This window comes from Eubalaena glacialis, chromosome 9, assembly GCF_028564815.1.
Source record: "Eubalaena glacialis isolate mEubGla1 chromosome 9, mEubGla1.1.hap2.+ XY, whole genome shotgun sequence".
Taxonomy (NCBI): domain Eukaryota; kingdom Metazoa; phylum Chordata; class Mammalia; order Artiodactyla; family Balaenidae; genus Eubalaena; species Eubalaena glacialis.
This window is the reverse complement of record NC_083724.1, coordinates 82430132-82456509: the sequence shown is the minus strand read 5'-3', so window position 1 is coordinate 82456509 and position 26378 is coordinate 82430132. Positions and strand designations below refer to the sequence as shown.

Genomic DNA, 26378 nt, shown 5'->3' with positions numbered 1-26378 from the left:
CGGGCTCTTTGTTGCAGCACGTGGGCTTCTCTCTAGTTGTGACGCAGGGGCCCCAGGGCGCGTGGGCTCTGTAGTTGTGGCACACGGGCTCAGTAGTTGCAGCGTGCGAGCTTAGTTGCCCCGCGGCATGTGGAATCTTAGTTCCCTGACCAGGGATGGAACCAGAGTCCCCTGTATTAGAAGGTGGATTCTTAATCACTGGACCACCAGGGAAGTCCCGAGGGATAGGATTCTGAGCAATCTTTCTTGCATTTTTTATTTCCAGTATTGTAGATAAAGTATTGTCAATAAACTCTATAATTTAAAAAAAAAAATGTTACTTCAGCTAGATGTTTTTTCTTAGCCTAAAGCAATGGTGAAAGTGGCCTTGCCAGGTTGCCATTCAATGCTTGTCTTGTTTGCTGACAAAGGTTGAGCAGTCACGTAGTATACCTCCTCTCTAGGGAAAGGGTGTAAAGAAAGAGCTTGGAAATACAGTGGTAGGATATACGGCAAAAGGAGTTTCCCCTCTCAAGTCACAGAAGTTTTTTGGAGTTCCAGATAACACCTGGAGAGAGTTCTTGCTTTTCAGTGGGCAGATACATAATCATATTATCATTAAGTCTTTGTGCTGTAAGGCTCAGGAAGTAAGAATGAGAGAATAGGGATTATGTTATTGTTTTAATACTGTTATTATTAAAAGTTTATAATCTCTTAATATACTAGATAATTAATTAGTGTGTAATGACAATCTGCTCTCCAGTAGTTTGCAGTTTAGAGATAAGGCTTCCTGTTAATTCTGAGTAGGTCTTATGCCTTGAAATGCTCTGGGGAACAAAAAGCTGAGAATATCTTGTTTTCTTCTGAATAATCTATACATTAACTATTAGTATCCTTCAGTACTATAGGAATTAATTTTCATCTTCCATAGGAAGAAATGAGGATCTGTGTAAAATCAGGCTAGTTGACCAATTCTTTTGTTTATCCTTCTGTTCTCTGATTGGATGGTATATCACTTGGAAGTAGGACATGGGCTTTGTATTTAGATAAAGGCAACACCCAGTTGAGTTCTGATTTTACAACCTAAGAGAAATTTTTTACCAAATGTTTGTCAAGGTGATTGAGGTAGTTAAACCTCTGTGGTGTACTGTCAGAGGCTCTTCACTTGGTGACTTTGGCAGATACCAGGCAAAATCTTAGGTGTCTTGCCAAAGCTGACTCTCAGGACTTATTCCATTTTCAACAGAGCCCTCCAAAATCGGGTTAAGAATCAGTTTACTGGACTTGTTAACTATAACGCTTGTAAAGAATTATGTTACTGGGAATTCCCTGGTGATCCAGTGGTTAGGACTCCATGCTTTAATTGCCGAGGACCTGGGCTCAGTCGCTGGTTGGGGAACTAAGATCCTGCAAGCTGCGTGCCCCCCCCAAAAAAAAAGAATTATTATGTTACTTAAATTCAGGATAATTGTAAATCCTAATATGGTCCTCCTCCCACAAAATCATGATTCTAGTGGGAAAATATCAGAACTCAGGACCTAACACGAAGTACCATTGCTGATTTCAGCAAGCCAGCCCTATAGCCATCTTTTGGAGGAGCAGCTTAGATTCACAATTGAAAGAGTAAGAGATCTTAGCATAGCACAGGCACCTGGATTTAGATACAAGAATGTTCACTGCAGTGCGTTTTGCATTACAGAAAATTTGGATACAGCATAAATGTTCGATAACAGGGAATGTGTTCGATAAATTCTAGCATACCCATGCAGCGAATCACCTTAAAGCCATTAAAAATTATTTAAAGGTATATAGATTAATTTGAAAAGGTGTTAAAAGATATAAAATAATATGTATGAGGTCACATTTTTATAAATGGAGAAAAATATGTATGCATGTGACTGGGTATATAGTGAAGGACCTGAAAAAAATACACCAAGTGGTAGTAGGTAGTGGTGGTGTTCATTTTCTAATTTCTCCTTTTCTATGTTTTACAAGTTTATGATGTGTTACTTTTGTAATTTGGACCCCAAAAATGTTATTTTACTTTAAACAACCACATGGGTCTTTCCTTTAATAGACTTGCAATAGAAACAGTGACTCAACTTTCTAGATGTGACAACTCTTCTAGCTCCTGAACAGTCTAAAATATTTATAGCTATAGAGTCTTGATATTGTTCAAGCAGCTTATTGATCTCGGCCATACCCCTGTCTCCTGCACAGCAGGATGCAGGTGAGTAGGCAGCAAGCTTTTAGAGATGGGCTGGACAGAATGCCTGATTCTCCTGGACATCATTGGAGTCCTGAGTAAGTGCAGCTCATTTCAGGGCCTGTGGTCCTTTTCTTTTATCTTTTAATTATGCACATCATATGTGTTCCCTGAGGAAAAAAAATCAACATTCCTGGATGCATTTTTATTTTTATTTTTTATTATTATTTTTTAATATTTATTTGGTTGCACTGGGTTTTAGTTGTGGCAGGCGGGCTCCTTAGTTGCGGCACATGGGCTCCTTAGTTGCAGCAGGCAGGCTCCTTAGTTGTGGCTCACAGGCTCCTTGTTGCAGCTCGCCGGCTCCGTGGCATGCGAACTCTTAGTTGAGGCATGCATGTGGGATCTAGTTCCCTGACCAGGGATCGAACCTAGGCCCCCTGCATTGGGAATCTTCACCACTGAGCCACCAGGGAAGTCCCTGGACTCATGTTTTTAAAAGGGAGGGTATTCATTTAATACCATAGCACGACCAACTTTCCATGTTAATAAATATCCTCTACTCCATCATTCTTAAAGGCTGTATAATAATCCACTGTGTGGATATTTCCAATCCCCTGTGGTGTTTCACTAGTTTAAAATTCACTGTAATTTGGGACTTCCCTTGCAGTCCAGTAGTTAAGACTCTGCTTCCGTTATAGGGGGCACCGGTTCAGTCCCTGGTCAGGGAACTAAGATCCCGCGTGCTGCACAGCGGGGCCAAATAAATAAATAAATAAATTAATTAATTAATTAAATTCACTGTAATTAAAATTGTTCACCTGTCATTATTTCCTTATCATAAATTTCTAAAATTGAAATTGCAGAGTTTACACATTTTTAATTTTTGATACATTTTGTCTAACCATTTTCTGTTGTGTTTCTGCATCTTGGCTCTCTCCTTTGCTCCTCCCCATCTCCGTTTGGGAGAGAAAATGTATTCCTCTGCTTGATTTCAATTATCCTCCCTTTCCCATACTTAAGCTGCCCTCTTGCCTTTTACCATCTGACTTGGTATAGTCATCCTGTCTGTGCGACCTATGTGGATTTGCTTTCCTTTCTCCATTAACCTCCATCTAAAACACTCTTTGATACTTTGTGAATCTCCCCTCCCCCCATTTTATTAAGCCACCTTGACTTTCTATACACACAATTGCATATGTCTATATGCAAATACATGCATTTACAGGTGTACTCACTTATCTTACAATCTTCCTGATTGTAAGGCCTTTGCTTTCTTTTTTCCCTCTGTCCTAACTTGTAAGTTGCAGGGAGCCATTAAGCCTCAAGCTTACCTTGCCTGCTGCTGGTTTCTGGCAGGGATCCCAGTAGGTTAATGTGGAGCAGCCTCATTCTGGGAAATGTTACAGGAGCTGTATGAAGCCTTGACCCTTTGTCAGACAGCTTGGGGAGATAGTCTGTGGCACTCCATCCACATCCCTGTTCCTTCCTTTGAAAAAGCAAAAAGGCTGTATCCTTCACATGGTGCTTAGTCATTCCTCTGCAAGGATGAGGGTGAGGTTAGGGGTAAACTCTTGGTTTCCTGGGCCTCTACAGAGCCAGCTGTTCGCATTTCCCTTGTATGAAATCTTTTTCATCTAGTGTAGAAGCCTTTCTTATAACCTACTGAATGAAACAAACATTAGAATAGAATGTTACTATTAGCTAGTACTTGTTAAACACCTATTCTGTGCTGAGCCCTGTGCTAGATACTTTACATTTTATTAGACCTCCTTGCAACCCTATTAGATAAATAATATTATTCAAGTTTTATAGATAAGAAACAAGATTCAGAAAGGTGAAAGTGACTTGATCAAGATCACATAGCTACTAAGTAACCAATGGAATTCAAACCTAGGTCTCTCCCAAGTCCAAAACTGGAGAGGTTGGGCTTAAGACTTTCTTGGACATGAATAGATGAAGCCTTTTCTCTTCACCTTTTCTGGGTGGCAGAAATGGAGCCCTGTTTTAAGGCATAGGGTTGTGTCTTATCAAATGCATCATCCTTAGTGTACAGAGTAGATTCTCTCTACATCAGTGCTTCTCAAACTTCAGTGTACTTGGAGATCTTGAGAAACTCCAGATGCTGATTTAATAGGTCTAGGGTGAAGGCCTGAGATTCTTTGTTTCTAACAAGCTTCCAGATACTCCTCTGAATAGCAAGGCTCTAGATCAGTGATTGTTAAACCTGGGCAGTCATTAGATTCACCTGGAGATCCTTGAAAAAAAATTCACTTTTACTGGCCCCAAACTCAGAACTTTCTAATTGGAGGAGTTTTAGGGTAGGGCCTGGGAATTGTTTTTAAATATTTATTTATTATTTATTTGGCTGTGCCGGCTCTTAGTTGCGGCATGCGGGCTCTTAGTTGTGACATGCAGGATCTAGTTCCCTGACCAGGGATCGAACCCGGGCCCCCTGCATTGGGAGCACGGAGTCTTAACCACAGGACCATCAGGGAAGTCCCTGGGAGTTGTGCTTGTTTTGTAGTATTTTTAAAAAAAGAAAATTCCCCAGGTTATTGTATTATATTATATTGTATTATAATCAGTTGGAGAATCACTGATCTAGAAGCTAATATAGTATGGTTGCATTGTCCCACACAACACAAAAGTGTAACTGGGCAGTACATTTTGCTTTATTAAACATTTGAGGGGCTGTGTTGGTTAGAGATCGTTTGTTTGAAAGGGTAAGAAATCCACTCACATTTATTGGAAGGGCTAGCTTGCAAACCTGAAGAGCAGGAAGTATCCCTGGATCTCAGAAAAACAACTAGGAGTTGGAAAGCCCCTAGGAACCAGGGATGTCCATGCTTCCTGTCTTCTGTTTCCTTTTCTCTGGGGACTGGCTTTGGTAGAAAATGGCCACCCAGACAGTTTGGTTTAGTGCCAGCAGCCAGTTCCATATTGCTGAGAGAATTTGAATGACCCAGTCCAGTCTAGCCTCTGGACTGGTTCTCCTTGAGTCAGGAGGCCACCCCAGGACAGTGCTGTGATCTGGAAATCTGGGCTGTATCAAACTCAGCTACAGGCCCCCATTCTGAGTGCAGGGATGTGGGAGCCCCCTAACATCATTGGGCAGGCCCCCTGAAAGGTGGTTACTGTAAGCGCTTACTATGTAGCTCTGCATGGTTGGGGCAGGAGAATAGAACCAAATAGGGTAAAACCCCTGCTCTTGGAATTGGAAGGACATTATTAGCTTAATGGAGAAGAGAGACAAGTAAAGAATTTTTTTTTTTTAATTTATTTATTTTGACTGTGTTGGGTCTTTGTTGCGGTGCACGGGCTTCTCATTGAGGTGGCTTCTCTTGTTGCAAAGCATGGGCTCTAGGCATGCAGGCTTCAGTAGTTGCAGCACTTGGGCCCAGTAGTTGTGGCTTGCAGGCTCTAGAGCACAGGCTCAGTAGTTGTGGCACACAGGCTTAGTTGTTCCGCGGCGTGTGGGATCTTCTCGGACGAGGGCTTGAACCCGTGACCCCTGCATTGGCAGGCGGATTCTTAACCATTGAGCCACCAGGGAAGCCCGAGACAAGTAAAGATTTTGAAACTGTGATAAGTTCTAAGTATTGTGGGTAGAGGGCTGTCTTGGGAGCCTACAAGAGAGGAACTTAACCAGCCTGGACATTAAGGAATATTCATAGAGGACGTGTCTGAACTGAATCATGAAAGGTAAGGACATGATGGCCAGGTAAAGAAAAGAGTAGGAGAAAGCATTTCTGGCATTGTGAACAGCATGAGCATGAAACAAAATAATTATATTTCATTGAAGAGTTTTGTGTGAATAATAATTAATAAGCAGTTCTTTCTAGAGTATAAGGTCCATGGCAGGATTTGAAGCTAGAGAGATAGGTAGGGGCCACATTGAGAAGAGTCTTGATGCCGTGCTAAGGGGCTTGAATTTAGGTAAAGGGGAACCATTAGATATTTTTTAATTGACATGGGAGGATTTCCATTTTTATGAAGATGAATGATTATAGTATGGAGAATAGTTTTGATGGTGACTTTGCCTGAAAGCACAAAGACCAGTTTCAGTTGTCTAGAGGAGAGAGGATGGAGAGGAAGGAGCCAACTGTAAGAATATTTAGGAGATAGTTTGGCAGGACTAGCTGTGATGATGGGAATGAGGGAGGAGAAGGAGTCTAGGATGAATCCCAGGCTTGTGTGACCAGGCAGATTTTGGTGGCATTAGATGAAATGAGCAATTTGGGGAGGAAGAGTATTTGTTTTAGACTCATTGAGTTTAAAAATGCCTGTCAAAAAAAATAAAAAATAAAATAAAAATGCCTGTCAGACACATCAGTGACTGTGCCTGTTAGGCAGGGGGTCTGCCTTAAGTAGTTGTCAGGGCTTACAGATTCGGGAGTGGTTCCCCTCTCTCCACCTTCCCTTTTAAAATTTTTCCTCAGTCTCTACCTGGCGGTCTTGCTCTAGCTACTCTTCCTTTCCTTTTTCTATTTTAAATTTAAGGCTTATATACTTTCTCCTTTCGTAGATCTTCCTGTGCAAGCAGTAGGTTACTTTATACAAAGATATGACATGATTTGGCTTCACTCTGAGAATTGATGATAAGATTTTAAATGAACTACCTAGACTATAAGGTATATGAGAACAGAGATCATTCCTAGTAGTTATATTTCTAGCACCTAGAACAATTCTTGGCATTTAGTTGGTGCTGAATCAGTGAGTGAATAAATGAATCATTGAATCACATAAAGAGTTTAATAATAATAGACTCCAGGGACTTCCCTGGTGGCACAGTGGTTAAGACTATGCACTCCCAATGCAGGGGGCCCGGGTTCAATCCCTGGTAAGGGAACTAGATCCCACATGCATGCCGCAACTAAGAGTTCATGTGCCACAACTAAGGAGCCCGCCTGCCACAACTAAGGAGCTCATGTGCCACAACTAAGGAGCCTGCGAGCCACAACTAAGGAGACTGCCTGCCACAACTAAGACGCAGCGCACCCTAAATAAATAAATAAATATTAAAAAAAAAAAAGAGAGACTCCACTGGGAATGCCCTTTGTCTAAGACTGATCTTTTCCATAAAGTTTTTCTCTGAGTTGAATTTTGGAGAGTGAAAGGGGGTTAGTTTGGTACAGAAGTGGATAAGAGCATTTCAGGCAGAAGCAGCAGCATGAGCAAAGGCATGGTGGCACAAAACAGAATGTGTGTGTGATAGATAAGCCGTGAGATATGAATATCTCTTACCTTGTCATGTCTCAGGTCACTCTTGCAAATGTGGTAATGTTTATAGGTATGTCTAATAGTGGTTGTGATGTGTTTTGTTTATAAGTTTCTATGCATGGTTAGATAAGAATTAGTTATATAGGGACTTCCCTGGTGGTCCAGTGGTAAAGAATCCACCTTCTCCACCGCAATGAGAAGCCTGCGCACCACAACGAAGAGCCCCCGCTCACCGCAACTAGAGAAAGCCCGCATTCAGCAAGGAAGACCCAATGCAGTCAAAAATAAAATAAATAAAATACATAAATTTTTAAAAAAATCTTTAAAAAACAAAACAGAAAAAGAATCCGCCTTCTAATGCAGGGGACACAGGTTCGATCCCTGGTCGGGAAACTAAGATCCCGCATGCCACAGGGCAACTAAGCCTGCGTGCCACAACTAGCGAGCTCACGCGCCTCAACGAGAGAGCCCACGTGCCACAAACTACAGAGCCCACGCGCTCTGGAGCCCGCTCACCACAACTAGAGAGAAACCCGATCAGACCACGCTCCATAACGAACAGATCTGGCTTGCCTCAGCAATGATCCTGTGTGCCGCAACTAATACCCAATGCAGCCAAAAAAAATAAGGAAAATAAAGAAATAGAATAAATAGTAAAAAAAAAAAAAAAAAGTTATATAAAATATGCTTGAATTGGTAGAAAATCTTTCATCAGGTTCATTAGATCCATAATCCTCTTTGAAGCCATCTTTGAATCCCAGGCAGAATTTACTTCTTCCTCTTCTGTGTTTATGTAGCATATTATATCTATCTCTGTTATATTTTCTTATTTACGTGTTTCATTTGACTAGTGTTGCCCTGACCATGCGTTTAATAATGCCCAGGGTCTAACGTAGTAGACATTAATTAAATGTTTGATGGGTAACTGAGTGAATGAATGGATGTTTGTACCCAGCGTTAGCCACACTGAAGAGAAACTCCGTTCAGCTTCTTTATCCCTTTTCTCTTGTAGCTGTTTGTAGTGGATGTCCAGACAAGCCAGATCACCAAGATCCCCATTCTGAAGGACCGGGAGCCTGGCGGTGTGACACAGCAGGGCTGTGGTATCCATGCTATCGAGCTGAATCCCTCTAGAACACTGTTAGCCACCGGAGGAGACAACCCCAACAGCCTTGCCATCTACCGGCTGCCTACACTAGATCCTGTGTGTGTGGGAGATGTAAGTCTCCCCAATAATTGTAGTTAGAGGTAGCCTTGTTTTTTAACAGAGCCCAGTCCTCATCCCACAAGCCCCCCAGGAAGGGACAGTTTTCTGTAGACTTCTGCGGACTTGGGTTGGGGGTGCGTAATGGTGAGGTATGGGGATGGAGATTTGAGAGTTGGTATTCCACTCACCACAGGAAGTATCAGATATGTTGACAGAGGGTATGTTTGATAAAGAGGCGAGCAGTACACCTCAGAGGCCATCAGCGGTGGGTTGGTGTTTGAGTCCACACCACAGTGTTTACACATCTCCTACTGCCCATAGTCAGAAGGGTTTATTAAGTTATTCATTCAGCAACTATTTTTTGACCCTTCTATGGCCGGTCATTGTTTCCGACACTGGGGACATAGCAGTGAATAAAACAGACAAAGCCCCTACCCTCTTGAAGCCTGCACTCAGGTGAAGGGAGGCATATAAACCAACAAAAATATACCAGCAGTATGTCAGAGTGTGATGAGTGCCATGGAGAAGAGTAAAGGCAGGCTAAAGGGAGAGAGCATGGTGGAGAATGCTATTTCAGAGGATAGTTGGGAGGGCCTCTTTGATAAGAATGACATTTGAGCAGGGAGACTTAAAGGAAATGAGGGTGTAAGCCATACTGATGTCTGGAGGAAGAGAGTGCCAGACAGATGGAACAGCATAGAGGTCAGTTGTAGCTGTAGTCCCAGGAAGCAAGGGGAGAGTGCCAGGAGGTGTGTTGGAGGGATGAGAGGTGGGTAATTGTGCATAGGAGCCACAAGTAGAACATCCAGCGAGAGAATGCTAGAGCTGTGTGTCCACCGGCCATGTTTATTGTCCACAAGAATGCCAGTTTCATTCCAGCTTTGAGGTTCTCAAGACAGAAGTTAAAAATTGTGGGATCATGCCATTTGGGTTGAAATCACCAGAGATCAGAATTGTAATTTTTACAAAGATATTTTCAGTCAGACTCGTAAGCTTTTCAGGGGTGTACATTGTAATCCTTATTTTACTGATTTCTTTTTTTCCTTTTTTTTCTCTCTCTCTGTACCTGTCACTCCCTCCTCTTGAAGGATGGACACAAGGACTGGATCTTTTCCATTGCATGGATCAGTGACACTATGGCGGTGTCTGGTAAAATTGCCCTTTTGTAGGGAGTTCTGGTGTGGCAGGGAGGGAGGGAAGCTAGAAGTTGAAGAAGGAGAGTAGTGTGATTGGAAATAGCCCAGTAAACAGACCATCAGCCAGGGGCCAGGAAACCTTGTTTCTAATACTCTTTCTCCTGACTTACCATGTGACCTTGGATAAATCATTCCCCTTATATATTCCTGATCTGGAAAGTGGAAGTACTAGCACACTTATTATTCATACTCTGCCTTGTTCCAAAGAGCCTGTGTATTGGCATGTTAGCCTCAACATTTTTGTGGGGCTTCACTGAGACAATAGTTGTGAAAGTGCTTTTGGAAAAGTTGGTGTGCTCTGCAAAGTATTAGGAGCAACTATCATTTTCTGTACAACTACATAGTGTTGATAAAGCTATATAGGATTGGGGGAATTTCTCTCCCAGTGGTAGAACAGTCAGAAAAAATACATGGAAATGAGTGTAGAGAAGATAACCTAGAGATACTCAGATGCTTTCTGAATACCCACAGCAGCCTAGAAAGTAAGCTCAGAGTGCCAACCAGTTTTGCTGGGTACCTATATGTAAAAATATAATCCCCCATTCCAGATTCCCAAATTTAAAAAAAAATCGTAAGAGTTGCTAAATTAAGTATTTCATGTGTGTTATCTCATAGAATCCTCAGAACAGTCCTAGAAGGTTTGCATTATTAGCCTCATTTCACAAATGAGAAAATGTAGATTCTGAGAAGTTATAATTTGCCAAAGGCTACACAGATGGTGAGAGGTGGACTCAGGATCTGAATCCAGCTCTGAGTTCAAAGCCCATGCTTAGAACTGCTACGAACAAAGCTAAGGGAACATAAATGTTTCTTCTTTGGATTCTTTGCAAGCCAATAGAAAGCAGCCAGGAGGGAAAATAAATCTAATGGACAAGCGTAGTCACAGTTCAAAATTATTCAGTAGTGGTTCAGAAGCTTTTGGATTCCCTGTCGTTTGTGTCCCCAAGAAATGAGAGCTCCTTGAAGGCAAAGGCTGAATCATGTCACCTCTGTAGGGACTATCTGTATGACAGTAACTTGCACTAAGTGTGGTTGTTAGGAGCCAGGACGTGACTTTTTCTGGGAGCTTCCCTTTTCTTTTTTCATATAGGCTGTGAGTATTCTATGTTTTCAGGCTGATAGCTTCCAAGTCTACATTTTGTGAACAGTATAGCAGGTTTTAAGAATATTGTCTCTAAAACAGGAACAGACTCACAGATATAGAATACAACGCTGTGGTTACCGAAGGGGAGAGGGAGGGGGGAGGGGCAAATTAGGAGTATGGGATTAACCAATATAAACTACTGTATGTAAAATAGATTAGCAGCATGGATATACTGTATAGCAGGGGTCACCAACCCCCAGACTGCAGACCGCTACCGGTCCGTGGCCTGTTAGGAACTGGGCCACACAGCAGGAGGTGAGCTGTGGGTGAGCGAGCAGAGCTTCATCTGCCGTTCCCCATCGCTCTCCAATGCTCGCATTACTGCCTGAACCATTTCCACTCCCCCACCCCCCCACGCCCCGGTCCATGGCAAAATTGTCTTCCGTGAAACCGGTCCCTAGTCCCAGCAGTTGGGGACTGCTGCACAGGGAATTATACCCAGTATCTTGTAATAACCTATAATGGAATATAATCTGCAAAAATACTGAGTCACTTTGCTGTACACCTGAAACTAATATAATATTGTAAATCAGCTATATTTCAATTTAAAAAGGAAAAAGAATATTGGCTCTGAGTGAAAGACCTATATTCTGAAAACTGTAAAACATTTATGAAGGAAATTGTAGATGATACAAAGGAATGGAAAGATATCCCATGTTCTTGGATTGGAGGAATTAATATTGTTAAAATGTCTGTATTTCCCTAAGCAATCTACAGATTTAATGCCATCCTTATCAAAATACACATGACGTTTTTCATAGAACTAGAACAAACAATCCTAAAATTTATATGGAATCACAAAAGACCCCAAATTGCCAGAGCAATCTTGAGGAAAAAAAGAACAAAGCTAGAGATAGCATGCTCCCTGACTTCAGACTAAACTACAAAGCTTTGGTCATCAAAACAGCATGGTAAGACTTCCCTGGTGGCACAGTGGTTAAGAATCCATCTGCCAATGCAAGGGACATGGGTTCGAGCCCTGGTCCGGGAAGATCCCACATGCTGCGGAGCAACTAGGCCCATGTGCCACAACTGCCGAGCCTGCACTCTAGAGCCCGCGTGCCAAGAGCCCATGTTCGGCAACAAGAGAAGCCACCGCAATGAGGTGCCCATGTACCGCAGCGAAGAGCAGCCTCTGCTCACCGCAACTAGAGAAAGCCCGTGTGCGGCAACGAAGACCCAACGCAGCCATAAATTAATTAATTAATTAATTAATTTTTAAAAAAACAGCATGGTACTGGAACAAAAAGAGACACATAGATCCATGGGACAGAACAGAGAGCCCAGAAGTAAACCCAAACACTTCTGGTCAATAAATCTATGACAAAGAATATACTATGGAGAAAAACCAGTCTCCAATGAAGAGCGGTGCTGGAAAAACTGGACAGCTACATGTAAAAGAGTGAAATTAGAACATTTTCTCACACCAATATGCAAAACTAACAAAATGGTTTAAAGACCTAAATGGAAGACTGGAAACCATAAAACTCCTAGAAGAAAACATAGGCAGAACACTCTTTGACATAAATTGTAGCAATATTTTTCATTATCTCTCTCCTAAGGCAAAAGAAACAGGAGCAAAATTAAGCAAATGGGACCTAATTAAACTTAAAAGCTTTTGCATAGCAAAGGAAACCATCGACAGAACAGAAAGACAACCTATGGAATGGGAGAAAATGTTTGCAAATGATATGACCAGTAAGGGTTATCCAAAATATATAAACAGCTCATACAACTCAATATAAAAAAATAAACAACCCAATTAAAAATTGGGCAGAAAACCTGGATAGACATTTTTCCAAAGAAGATATACAGTGGCCAACAGGCACATGAGGAGATGCTCAAAATTGCTAATCATCAGAGAAATGCAAATGAAAACCACAGTGAGATAGTAATCACTTCACACCTGTCAGAATGGCTGTCATCAAAAAGTCTTCAAATGTTGGTGAGGATGTGGAGAAAAGGGAACCCTAGTACACTGCTGGTAGGAATGTAAATTGGTGTGGCCATTATGAAAAACAGTATAAACGTTCCTCAAAAAACTAAAAATAGGGACTTCCCTGGTGGTCCGGTAGTTAAGAATCTGCCTTTGTTAAGAATCTGCCTTCCAATGCAGGGGACATGGGTTCAATCCCTGGTCAGGGAACTAAGATCCCACATGCCTCAGGGCGCTAAGCCCGCATGCCACAACTACTGAGCCCTCACACTGTAGAGCCTGTGCACCAAACTAGAGAGCCTGCACGCCACAACTACTGAGCCCATGCGCCACAACTAGAGAGAGTCCCGTGTGCCACAACGAAAGATCCTGCATGCCGCACCGAAGATCCCATGTGCTGCAACTAAGACCCAACGCAGCCAAATAAATAAATTTTTTTTTAATTTAAAAAAACTGAAAAAAAACCCTAAAAATAGGACTACTATATGATCCAGCAATTCTACAGCTAGATATATATCTAAAGAAAATGAAAACCCTAATTCGAAAAAATACACGTACCCCAATATTCTTAGTAGCATCGTATGTAATAGTCAAGATATGGAAGCAACCTACATGTCTTATCAACAGATGAATGGATAAAGAAGATGTGGTACATATATACAATGGAATATTACTCAGCCATTAAAAAGAATGAAATAATGCCATTTGCAGCAACATGAATGGACCTGGAGATTATCATCCTAAGTGAAGTAAGTCAGACAGAGAAAGACAAATATCATATGATATTGCTTACATGTGGAATCTAAAAACAACAACAACAACAACAAAAGTTCATACAAATGAACTTACTTACAAAACAGAAACAGACTCACAAACTTAGAGAATAAACTTATGGTTACCGGGGGGAAGGGTGGGGGGGAGGGATAGATTGGGGGTTTGGGATTGACATATACACACTGCTATGTTTAGAATAGATAACCAGGGAATTCTCTGGTGGTCCAGTTGTTAGGACTCTGTGGTTTCACTGCAGAGGGCGCAGGTTCAATCCCTGGTCAGGGAACTAAGATCCCACAAGCCATGGGGCGTGGCCTAAAAAAAATAAAATAGAAAAATAAAATAGATAACCAACAAGGCCCTACTGTATAGCACAGGGAACTCTGCTCAACATTCTGTAATAACCTAAATGGGAAAATAATTTGAAAGAGAATAGATACATGTATATGTACAACTGAATCACTTTGCTGTACACCTGAAACTAACACTATTGTTAGTCAACTATACTCCAATATAAAATAAAAATTTTTTTAAAAGATGTGGTATATACACACAATGGACTATTACTCAGCCATTAAGAAAGAATGAATTTCTGCCATTTGCAACAACGTGGATGGACCTAGAGGGTATTATTTTTAGTGAAATAAGTCAGAGAAAGACAAACACTTTACTACTTATATATGGAATCAAAAAAAATAATAAAATGAATGTATATAACAAAACAGAAACAGATTCACAGATAAAGAGAACAAACTAGTGGTTATCAGGGGGGAGAGGGAGGGGGCAAGATAGAAGTATGGAATTAAGAGATACAAAGTACTGTGTATAAAATAAGCAACAGGGCCTCCCTGGTGGCGCGGTGGTTAAGCATCCGCCTGCCAATGCAGGGGACACGGGTTCAAGCCCTGGTCCGGGAAGATCCCACATGCGGAGCAACTAAGCCCGTGCGCCACAACTACTGAGCCTGCGCTCTAGAACCTGTAAGCCACAACTACTGAAGCCTGTGCACCTAGAGCCTATGCTCTGCAACGAGAAGCCACCGCAATGAGAAGCCTGCGCACTGCAACGAAGAGTAGCGCCCGCTTGCCGCAACTAGAGAAAGCCCGCGTGCAGCAATGAAGACCCAACGCAGCCAAAAATAAAATAAATAAAATAAATAAATTTATAAAAAATAAAATAAGCAACAAGGATATATTGTACGGCATAGGGAAATATGGTCATTATTTTATAATAACCTTAAATAGAGTATAATCTATAAAAATAATGAATCACTGCGCTGTACACCTGAAACTAATATTATATTGTAAGTGAACTATACTTTAATGAAAAATTAAAATCTAAATGTTCGTGATATTCTCATCTTCTACTGAGACTTTAATTATGATATAGAATACACCTTATAAACTGTAGAATCACTATAAATCAACATATACAACAAAAATCCTTCCATCAATGTTCCTAATATATAATTTTGCCATCTAAATTGAGGAACTATAGCTTTGTAAAAGTACTACTCTTCAAATGCTTTGTTCTCCAAATTGTTAACATGTTGAAAGAAGCTGTGTTTCAGTTTCCTAATCATCAAAGTAAGTTAGTACACTTCCCTACCTTAGTGATGGAGTTGCTGTTTGACATACTGTTGACATATTACATGGTACACAACACCACATACAATTATGGAAGATAGAGAGTAAAAACACAGTATGCATTTTATTTATTTATTTTAAAAAAATCCTCCCAGCTCAACCTTCCCATTTGTTCAAAGGCAGAACAACCACAGTGAAAGAAGCCCAGGAAGTGTGAGCTACTGATCTGTGCTTTTTTTTTTTTTAATATTTATTTATTGGCTGTGTCGGATCTTAGTTGAGGCACACGGGATCTTTCGTTGGCGCGCGGGCCTCTCAGCAGTTACAGCACGCAGTTACAGTGGCGCGAGAGCTCTAGAGCGCCCGGGTTTAGTTGCCCTGAGGCATGTGGGATCTTAGTTCCCCGACCAGGGATCGAACCCGCGTCCCCTGCATTGGAAGGCAGATTCTTAACCACTGGCTCACGAAGGAAGTCCCCAGTATACATTTTAAAACTAATATGTGCAGAGACAATTAACGAGGAGCCCAATTTGGAGGAGTGTTATACTATACAAAGATTGAGAAACTGCCTCAAAATTTTGCAGTAAGCAGCTCAGTTGGAAATAGTTCTAACGTTCAGCTGTGCAGGAGGGCAGGGAACAATGTTTCTCTTGGGGAGTTCCCTGGTGGTCCAGTGGTTAGGACTCCATGCTTCCACTGTAGGGGGCCTGGGTTCAATCCCCGGTCAGGGAACTAAGATCCCGCAAGCTGCATGGTGCGGCCAAAAAAAAAAAAAAAGTTTCTTTTGAATTTTCAGTTACGCTTTGTTCACATCCAAATCAGGAATTTCATACTCTGAGAGGTCACATCAGCAAGAAAGTCCAAATAGTTTTAAGTCAATGTAGATGTCTTGTTAAATTGGATATAAACAAGGTTTTATTATTTATAAAAAAGAATGTTTGATGTACCATTAACATTAGTTTTTGCTGCATTAAAAAAAAAAAAGTATTGGCTCTGATAATAAAGATCTGAATTTGAATCCTGGTCTTACCACTTATTAGCACAGAGGGCAAGTTATTTAAGGCTTTTGAGACTTGGATTTCCTCATCTGTAACATGGATAATGATTATATATACTTCACAGGGTCATTGGGAAGATCAGATGAGATAGTGCTTAGTGGCTGCCATATTGAAAATGCTCAGTACTTGTTAACCAGTGTTAATGTTCAGACTTGATGATGAGCATCAACCCCTGAACATTCCCCTCACATTCAGTGTATTCAAACTCATCATCTCCCTTCCAGGACCTCACCTCCCCCTGCCATTGACATATATTGGTAAATTCTCCTACCTTCCACCTAGGTGCACAGCCAGAGAACTAAGACTCTTCAGTCTCCTTAGATTACCAAGCCATGTTGATTCTGTTTTCTAAAACATCTCTTATATCCATCAATTTCTTTTCTATCTTGTCTACTTGAGTGCTCATCGTCTATCTTTTGAATTACCCCAATGTCCTTCCATATTTTCTCTCTGCCTCTAGTCTTGTCTCCTCCAATCTGATCTTCATGTTGCTGCCAGATTAGTTCTTAAAACAATTTTTTCTTTACTGTAAAAGTAATACATGTTTATTGTAAGAATTTTTTTTAATTCAAATAAACAAAAAAGGAAAGAATTACCTACACAATTTGTGCCCAGAGATAGTCACTGTTAACAATTTGAAATCGATCTTGCTAGTCTTTTTTCAGTACATATTTCAGTTGTTAAAATGGGATTATCAGTAGGTTAAAATGGGATCATACAGAGGGATGGATATATGTATAGATATATGATATGCCAAGTATAAGAAAATGTTGATGGTAGACTATAGGTGTAAGTATACAATTCATTGTAAAATTCGTTCAACATTTCAATATGCTTGAAATTTTTCATAATAAAACTTGTATAGTTTTATTTTTTATATTTGCATTATAAACCGTACGTAGTTCTCTAGATGTGCCCTTCTCTCTCTGGCCTTTTCTAGATTTCACACATGATGAGCCCTCTGCTTTGAACCTTTGTCCACAAACCTTATGATACAAACAAGTTGGATGATATTTCTCCCATGTTAGACAATTTTTACTGTGAAGTATTCAGGAGATTTGCAATGTGAGAAGGGCACCTTCTGGTCTCAAAGGAGTGTTGGCAGATAATGCTACTGGAAAGGAATTTGAAAACATTTTTTTTATTGGTTCTTTTATTTTATTTTATTTTTTTATTTATTTTTGGCTGAGTTGGGTCTTTGTTGCTGGGCGTGGGCTTTCTCTAGTTGTGGCGAAGCGGGGGCTTCTCATTGTGGTGGCTTCTCTTGTTGTGGAGCACGGGCTCTAGGCTTGCGGGCTTCAGTAGTTGAGGCTCACGGGCTCTAGAGCACAGGCTCAGTAGATCTGGCGCGCGGGCTTAGTTACTCCGCGGCATGTGGGATCTTCCCAGACCAGGGTTGAAACCCGTGTCCTCTGCATTGGCAGGCGGATTCTTAACCGCTGCACCACCAGGGAAGCCCTTTTTATTGGTTCTTGATATACTGTTTTATGACTATACCACAGACTTGTTTTTAAGTACTTCATTATGTTCCCTAAGGAAAACTATTTATGTTTTTAAGCATTCATCTTAATGTAGAACAGTCATTCTTAAGGCATTTTTAAAAAATTTATTTTTGGCTGTATTGGGTCTTCGTTGCGGTGCACGGGCTTCTCACTGCGGTGGCTTCTCTTGTTGAGGCGCACGGGCTTCAGTAGTTGCAGTACGCGGGCTCCATAGTTGTGGCTCTCGGGCTCTAGAGTGCAGGCTCAGTAGTTGTGGCGCACGGGCTTAGTTGCTCCGCGGCATGTGGGATCTTCCTGGACCAGGGCTCGAACCCGTGTCCCCTGCTTTGACAGGCAGATTCTTAACCACTGCACCACCAGGGAAGCCCAGAACAGTCATTCTTAATTCAGGGATTATGGTTCCTTCAAGAGGCCCATGAAGCTCCCTGAAATTGAGTGTGCAAGGTAGGCTTTTTGTGTATTTTTCTAGAGAATGGGGTCTTTAACATTCCTAAGTCTGTCAGAGGGATACATGACTCAGAAAATATTAAGCACCACTGATCTAGAGTGGAAGTTCCCAAACCCTATTGCCTAGTAGAAATCACCTGTGCACGCATGCCCAAGTGACCTAAGCATTTGGCTTGGAAAATTACTGAGCTTTATCAAATGTATTATGCTCTCTTTTCAAAAGTCCCACCAACTACGTTATACTTAAAGGTTATATTTTAACACCTACACCTCAGTTGAATCATCCTCTTAGTGTGGCTATTAAAATACATACCGCTTTCTGTTTTGGTGTGGGCCACCTGGCCAAGCTTCAGCACATGTGAGCATGGTGCACAAAGAGCTAGACTAAGAAATCCCGTTTGGCTTCTGTGGGACTGTCTCATGGAGAGTTGGATATGTCTGACATCTGTGGTTTCCTTGCGCTACAGGCTCACGCGATGGTTCTATGGGACTCTGGGAGGTGACAGATGATGTGTTGACCAAAAGTGACGCAAGGCACAATGTGTCACGGGTCCCTGTGTATGCTCACATCACTCACAAGGCCTTAAAGGACATCCCCAAGGAGGACACAAACCCTGACAACTGCAAGGTCCGAGCTCTGGCCTTCAACAACAAGAACAAGGTATGAGCTTGCCAAAGGTTCCCTGAAGCCTGTTCCTCTGGCTTCAGCTTCTTGGCTTATGTCTTGGGAGGTGCACTCTTCTTCTCCTTCTCCTTCCCCAAGTCAGAGCTTACTACATAACTCAGTTCTGAGCCCACAGAGCATCTCTTGAAGGCTGAGGGATGCTTAGTTATAATCTCTCTCTGAGAAAGATTATAACTGAAATTATGAAAGCCACCCCTTGCATTGAGTATTCTCTGGATGGTTCATATCTGTTAGCCTCTCAGAGTTTCCCCAGGGCCACTCTGATTTGACTGTCTCTCATTTGCACACGATCTTGCCGGTGCTCTATTTTGGGTGTGATTGTCCTACATGCAGTCACTTTCTTCTCTCTTGTATTCAGTTTCTTTTCATTCTTTACTGCCTCTTCTCAACACTGCCATCAAGTCTTAACTTAATCATTTGAGTCAGATCTGAAACTGCTGGGCTATTAAGTAGAGTGTTAGTATGGAGACCCAGAGCCAGAAGAGAAGAAAGGCTCTTTTCCCAAAATTTGAATCAGGCCACAATTTGAGGGGTAGTTCCCTTAGCCGCCTCCTATCTCTCATCCATATTTATGGGTTAGGGGTAGACTTATCTCTCCCAGCTTAGACCCTCTACTTATAGAAGCTCTCACACTGAGACTTACAAAACTGCCTTCATGTGCATGCTCTGCTCTAACTATCAAACAGGATGTCATGTGTATGATTGTATAGTATGGGCTTTTTTAACCATGGTTGTCTATGTTCAAACCAGGACTTGCTTCTTGGGTTCTCTCAAGAAGCAGCCTTGCTTTAATATGCTGTACAGCTGCATTTTGTAGGGTAAGATGATGGGCTGATAATCCCTGGCACCATCATAGGATAGGAGTGAGTAATGGGAGGACCCCAACCTGCAGGGTCTTCCCCTGCTTACTGTAATATATTAGTTGCTGTGAGTATAACCTGTTTTTCATTGCTCTTGCAGGAATTGGGAGCAGTATCTCTGGATGGCTACTTTCATCTCTGGAAGGCTGAAAATACACTGTCTAAGGTGTGGTGAACATGACTTAGTAGTTTCACCTTATAGTTAAAATACTTTAATCCTCCCTAAACTTTTTCATTCTTGTCTAAAGCACGAATTCTCCAAGGGTCTGGGCATGTGATTGCACAGTGCGTGAAATTCTGAGTCTGGCCTGCCCCTCTTAAAAGTCTTTTAAAGAAGTCAGAGGGAACCCAGCAGAAACTATGTTATCAGTTGATTGGAGTAACACGTGCAGGATAATCTATGCATTTCCATTACCCAACAATAAGAGATCTATCTATTTCCTGTGAAATAATTAATTTAGAACAACTTACAGCAATTTTATGACAGGGATACTGGCAAACTGAGTAAATTTTTATGCTCTTCAGAGAAGGTGAAAATGACTGATTAAACTAATGTCCAGAACTGGGGGGGAAAAAAAAAAAAAGTCAGAGGGGGTGATTCTTTCACATTGCAAAGACTTGCTGAGAGACTCCTTTAACTAGCAATCTTCCAATCCACAATGCATTTAAGTATTTGCTTATGGATTACTGACTATTTGCAATATTGTGAGGGCAGGAAAAACCTAAATGTTAGGAGCCATTGGCAACCGAAGATCAATTAAACTAAGATTAATCATCTCTGAAATAATCATGTAACGTATGGATTTAATTTACAATATTTGCAAGCACCTTTTGCCTAAAGTTAAACCTACCCGTGGATCGTTTGTCCTCTTCTTGTCCCAGAGGCCTTTGCTGCTTATAACTTCTATGATAGACTCTTTTTCAAGAGGAAGCAGAGCTCCAGGAATTATTGATTTCCTTCATGTCACAGCAGCCTTTGAGCTCCACTGACCTTGCTTGGTGCCTTACGTGCAGTAGCCACTGAGGATTGGCTAAATGACAAGGATCCAGGGTTAAGGCTAATTGGGGTTACCTGGGGTTGAGCAGTCCCACGAGTGTGCTTTCTATAGTGTACAACTCCCATACAGTTGGGGAGTTAGGCTGAGGGTAGCCAGAAATCAGCCCCTTTACCTGAAGATCAATGAGAAGGGTAGTGGCTCTTCCCGGCAGAGAACAGAGTGGGACCGTGGCTTTAGTGCCCTGGGGTTATCCCTGGAAACAGCCTGTGGCTTTTGGCCTTTCTCTCTGCTTCTGATTATTTAATTCAAGCTTGACCTTTTTCCCTAACTGGCCCTCTTCAGTACCTAGATATTGTTTATTATCATCATTCTTTCTTTCTCTTACATACGTAGGGGTGGAACAGGATGTTATTTCGTTAATTGGGACATGTCTTTTTGTCTGTGACTTTGTTTGTCTGGTATATGAGGAAAGCCCACAGAGGTGGGCATCTAAGAACAATGCCCTGCCCTGTGCTTTCCGGTAATGCCATAGGTGCATCTCTTCTCTCTCCGTTTTCAGCTCCTCTCCACCAAACTGCCATATTGCCGTGAGAATGTGTGCCTGGCCTATGGTAGTGAGTGGTCAGTGTATGCAGTGGGCTCCCAAGCTCATGTCTCCTTCTTGGATCCACGGCAGCCATCATACAACGTCAAGTCTGTCTGCTCCAGGGAGCGAGGCAGTGGTAAGAGGCCCCCGTGTGCCCCTCAGGCTTACAGCTGCGTTGTGAATGGGTTTTGACCTTCAGTTTCAATATTGGTTTCCAAACAAATGTAGTGATCTTTATGGAACCTGGTGGAGGTGTTTGGTGACACAGAGGGGAGATTGAATACCTGCATACGGCAGCAAAGCTTCAAACACCGCACACAAATGTGTGGCCACAGAAGCCTTTGATGGAAACCAATAGTCAGCGTATTGGTGGTTTCCGTTTTCTTCCACGGAGCCCTACTCCTTGTGGTAGTTTTTTGCTGGGACCCTACCTGAACTATAAAATTGTTTTATGCTAAGGGATGATGTGGTGGGGTGAGGAGGATTTTACAGAGGGGCATGTGGAAACTTTTGGGTGTGATAAATATGTTATTTTGATTGTGGTGGTGGTGTCATGGATATATACATATGTTAAAACTTCCAATTGTATACCTTGAGTATGTGCAGTGTATTCTATGTCAATTATACCTCAATAAAGCTGAAGAAAATATTCAGTTTAGTTCTTACCCACTGGGTGAATTAGGCTTCAGGCCCCCCCGCCTCCCAATCTTTAATAGCATATTCTCTCTGAGGACACCCTCATTCTTCATTGAGGAATAAAAAGAGAGACTTACGTTTGTAATGTACTTTAAGATTTCAGAATACCTTTGTCTGACATCTCATTTCATCTTACCAAGAACCCTGTGGGAAGCAGTTTACACCCCATTTTATAGATGAGGAGACTGAGACCCAGATTGGTTAAATAACTTGCCAAACACCACACAGGTTGGTGGGGGAACAGCCAGGGACCAGAATCCAGATTGTCCAACTAACAAAGTGTGTTTTCTTCTTCATCTGACATTGTCCCCCTTCTCATGCAAAAATGTGGCCACGTTATCCTGAGAGTCCTAAAAGGCACAGTATCTTCTCTCTTTCAAGTAGTATTTATTTTCGTGTAGATGCTGCAGTTTTGGCCATTGTTTTAGATCTGTTTTCAGTTATTCTTGAAATACATTTCAGAACAGAGAGAATAATGTGTGTAAGGAAAGTAGTAAGGGAAAGAATAAATAGTCTTGGCCGGAATGATGTCTGCAATGAAGTTTTAAGAGATTTTGGTTACTGTTACAGGAGTAGCTTTCAAACCTAATAAGGAAATATTGATTTCACAAATATTAGTGAGCACCTCTTTTGTACTTAGAGACATCTTCACATCCCATGCACTTATCTGATCCACAGATGCAGCAGATGTATTTTCCCTGTGACCCAAAGTGATTAGGTGACTTGTCTTAAATTCACAGGTGAGAGACAGTGCTCCTTTGAGTGCTTCAGTTCTAGGCTGTTTGCCACTCTCATAACACACTTAATACCAGATAAAGACCTCTTGCAGTGCCATGGTAGTGGTTTTAGGTCAAATACAAGAAAGTCCTTGTTAATGTAATGATTTGTAAATATGCAGATTACCCTCAGTTTCAGTATGGGTTGGAAACATATAATGGAGAAGAACTTAGAGTTATGAAAGGTGACTTCAGAGTGAGTCGAGGGGAGGTAAGCAGGTTCAGGACATACTTACGGTCTTGGGCCCAAAGCATCTTGGGCGTCATCAGGCATTTGGTACTTCTGAGGCTTATGGGAAGGTTCCTGTTAGTGTGTGGATGGGCAGTGTGGCATCAGGGTTCTCTGGCTTGTGCGTGAGCTAGGTCTGCCTTGGGAAAGGCGCTGTGGTATTTAGGGGTGCCATGTGAACTCAGTGTCAGAGAAGTTCAGGCTAGCAGACCTGATTGCCCTTTACTTTTCTCTCTCTCAGGTATCCGGTCAGTGAGCTTCTATGAGCACATCATCACTGTGGGCACAGGGCAGGGCTCCCTGCTATTCTATGACATCCGAGCTCAGAGGTTCCTGGAAGAGAGGCGCTCAGCTTGTTATGGGTCCAAGCCCAGACTAGCAGGGGAGAATCTGAAACTAACGACTGGCAGAGGCTGGCTGGTGAGTAAGCCCATACCTCACATGGTTACTGGACAGTGACAGAAAAGTTGTATTCACTCTACCCACCCGCTCCCACCCCCACTGACATACCACCTACCACATAGTTTTTCACTAGTAAGAGACACTCCTTGGAGCAGAGAAAGGCACTTTCCCTTGGTTTTGTTTCTGTGTCTGCATGTCTGTGGGAAAACAGGCCCAGTAAGACACACCGGTTGGCCCAGGGTAACCCCCGGGTGAAAATAGAGCTGGAAGGAGAGGAACCTCCCACTGAGGCTGCCAGTGAATTATTAAAGCATTTGGTTCCAGCAGTCCTGAGAAGACCTTAGGTTTGCGTAGCAATTCTTCAGCCTGCTTGGCTCCTCCCTAATGTTCATTTGGAAAAATGGGGCTCCAACTCCCATGAGCACCAGTCTCCTGTATAGATACAGGACCCTCTCCTCTTAAGGAGTCTAGAAAGCATTCTTGTCCCTTCTGTCCCTTTTCTGCCCCACGGCGAGTGCTCACAGAGTCTCTTATTTCCCACAGAATCATGACGAAACCTGGAGGAGTTACTTTTCGGACACTGATTCCTTCCCCAACGCTGTCTACACGCACTGCTACGACTCGTCCGGAACGAAGCTCTTCGTGGCAGGAGGACCCCTCCCTTCAGGGCTCCATGGAAACTACGCTGGGCTCTGGAGTTAACGGCAACTAAGTCTCTCCCAGAATGCACAGAAATTCACTAACTTCCATCCTCAGTTTCCATTTCTTCTTTTGATTTTTTTCCAGTTGTGTGAGTTCTTCATATTTTAGTGGGAACACCAGAGTTTGCCTATGGTTTAGGCACTTGACAGGAAGAACCTCTGTACAGAAATCTAAAGGGTTTTCTTTTTTTTTTTTTTTCCTTTTTTCCCTTTTGGTAAGCAGAATTTTACTTTACTCTTTTTTCTTTCTGGCTTCTCAACCAGACATTGTTGTTAATTCCTGTTTATATTTTTTCTTTAAGCGACACACAGTCTCCCCTCTCTGGCTTCTTTAGGTTGACATAGTCATTCTCACCCTTACTTCACTCTTGAGAGGTAGGGCTCCTTTATAATTATATGGTTGCTGTCAGACTTTCTGTGAAAGTTTGGGGGCTGTGTGTGTGTGTGTGTGTGTGTGTGTGTGTGTGTGTGAACTTGTGTGCCTGCAAGTACCGTTTGTCACTGAAATTATCTGGAGTGAGGATTACTGTAATTAAAATATTTATAAAAGAAACAACTATATTCACAGAGTCCAGCTTTGGGACTAGTTTTTATCTTGTTTTGTAAAGTCTAACAACACTGATTATAGGAAGTAAAAATAGAAAGGAAAACAAATCACCAGTAGGAAACCCTTTGAGTTAGATTGAAAGCTTCCTGGGGACTCATGCCAGGACTCCAAAGTAATCCATCTCCCACCTGCCTTCCCATCTGTGTGTCCCCCAGGTGAGAACATTTCTGTGTATGTGTCACTTCCACTTCAGTTTCCCATCTGGTTAAATCAATGGCCACTCCCCCAAAAGATCAGGGTCTCCATCCAAGGTACAGCTCTGGAGGCTACAGAAGCCTTGGTAGGACTTGGTAAAAAGAATCTCCATCCAAACCTCCCTCTCCCTCCTCTCAAATAAGACCTGATCTGGTTTCTCAGGGGCCTGGAGCTGAGGGCCTCAAGTCTGCTAAAATTCACATACTCGGTCCCCTTGGCTTTGGGGAGAAACTTCTTTGCCTTTCTTCTAATCTCCCCAGTGGGTTTTGCTTTTGTCTTCTAAATTGGGTTCAGTTCTGGAGGGTGGGGATGAACAGGGGATTTATCTGTGTGTAGTGAGTGCTTCATGTGTGTAATGTTTGTTTTTCTTAATACAGTGGAGCCACTCTGTTGGCTCAGCCCTGGGATGGTGATGGGGTGGCCTACAGCCAACAGTGGTGTGCATGTAAAAGCATCTATGTGATTAGTAATTTGTTCTTCGCTTGAACTGTCTGTTTAGTCTGAGGTTTTTAAACTTGCAGGCAACTGACCGTGATGTCCAGTTACTCCTTGCTTTTTATGCATCATGTTGCAGATAATAGCTGTTCCCACCCACAAACTCCTCCACCATTCTAAACACATACTCTGCTTCTGTCAGCAGCCCATTCTGGGGAAAGGAAGTCATATTCCTGCACTCTAATTTCTAAGTTGCTTTCCCAGTTATCCCCCTCTGCTCTGGGAGTAAGTGGGGAGATTGAAAAAAAAAGAGTGTCTTCTCCTTGGTGATGGGGGCTGGTGGGGAGGGGAGACAGCAGGTCCACCCTATCTTGCTGTGGTACAAGGCATACACCACAGGTTCTAGAATTCTTATCTTCTAACCTAGAGAAATAGGTGCTATAAAACAGGGAATTAAGCAAAATGCTGGATGCTACAGATCTTTTAATTGTCTTAATTTTTTTCTATTATTAAACTACAAGCTGTAGATTTCTTAGTTCTCACAGAACTCATTTTAAACCTACTTGTATAAAAAATCTTAAGTAGGATGTTTTGTACTGTTGCCAGACCCTCTTCTGTGATGGGTAATGCGTTTGATTGTTTGAGATTTTGTTTTTAAAAATGTGGCACTTGACTTTTTGCCAAGTAAAAAAAATAAATAAATATTATTCCAATGCAAAGTTTGAGTATGTATAGCCAAGAGACAGCAGGGAAAAGGCCCCAAATGACTGGTTGGAAGTGGGGTGCAGCTTGGGGTGCTTGGATTGCTTGGAGCAGAAGAACACAGGAGTTCCCTCAAGGGTAAAGGCAGGTCAAGGGCAAACACACAAACACTAAGACCTACTTGCTCCTTGTCCCCAGCCCTGGCCCAAGATCAGTTGCTCTGGAGTCCAGTTGAGAGTGGGTATGCC

The 26378-nt window shown here is 42.1% G+C and overlaps 1 protein-coding gene across 1 annotated transcript in view; it reads left to right on the top strand.

Moving 5' to 3' along the window:
* DCAF12 (DDB1 and CUL4 associated factor 12) overlaps positions 1-26147 on the top strand; it is a 40560-nt gene extending 14413 nt beyond the window's left edge. The window contains exons 3-9 of the mRNA XM_061200507.1: positions 8421-8627; positions 9704-9764; positions 18726-18919; positions 19904-19969; positions 21361-21523; positions 23330-23508; positions 24034-26147. Of these exons, the coding sequence (XP_061056490.1) occupies positions 8421-8627; positions 9704-9764; positions 18726-18919; positions 19904-19969; positions 21361-21523; positions 23330-23508; positions 24034-24192 (1029 nt within the window). The 3' untranslated portion in view covers positions 24193-26147. The remainder of the gene's footprint in view (positions 1-8420; positions 8628-9703; positions 9765-18725; positions 18920-19903; positions 19970-21360; positions 21524-23329; positions 23509-24033) is intronic.
* The last annotated feature ends 231 nt before the right edge of the window (positions 26148-26378 follow it).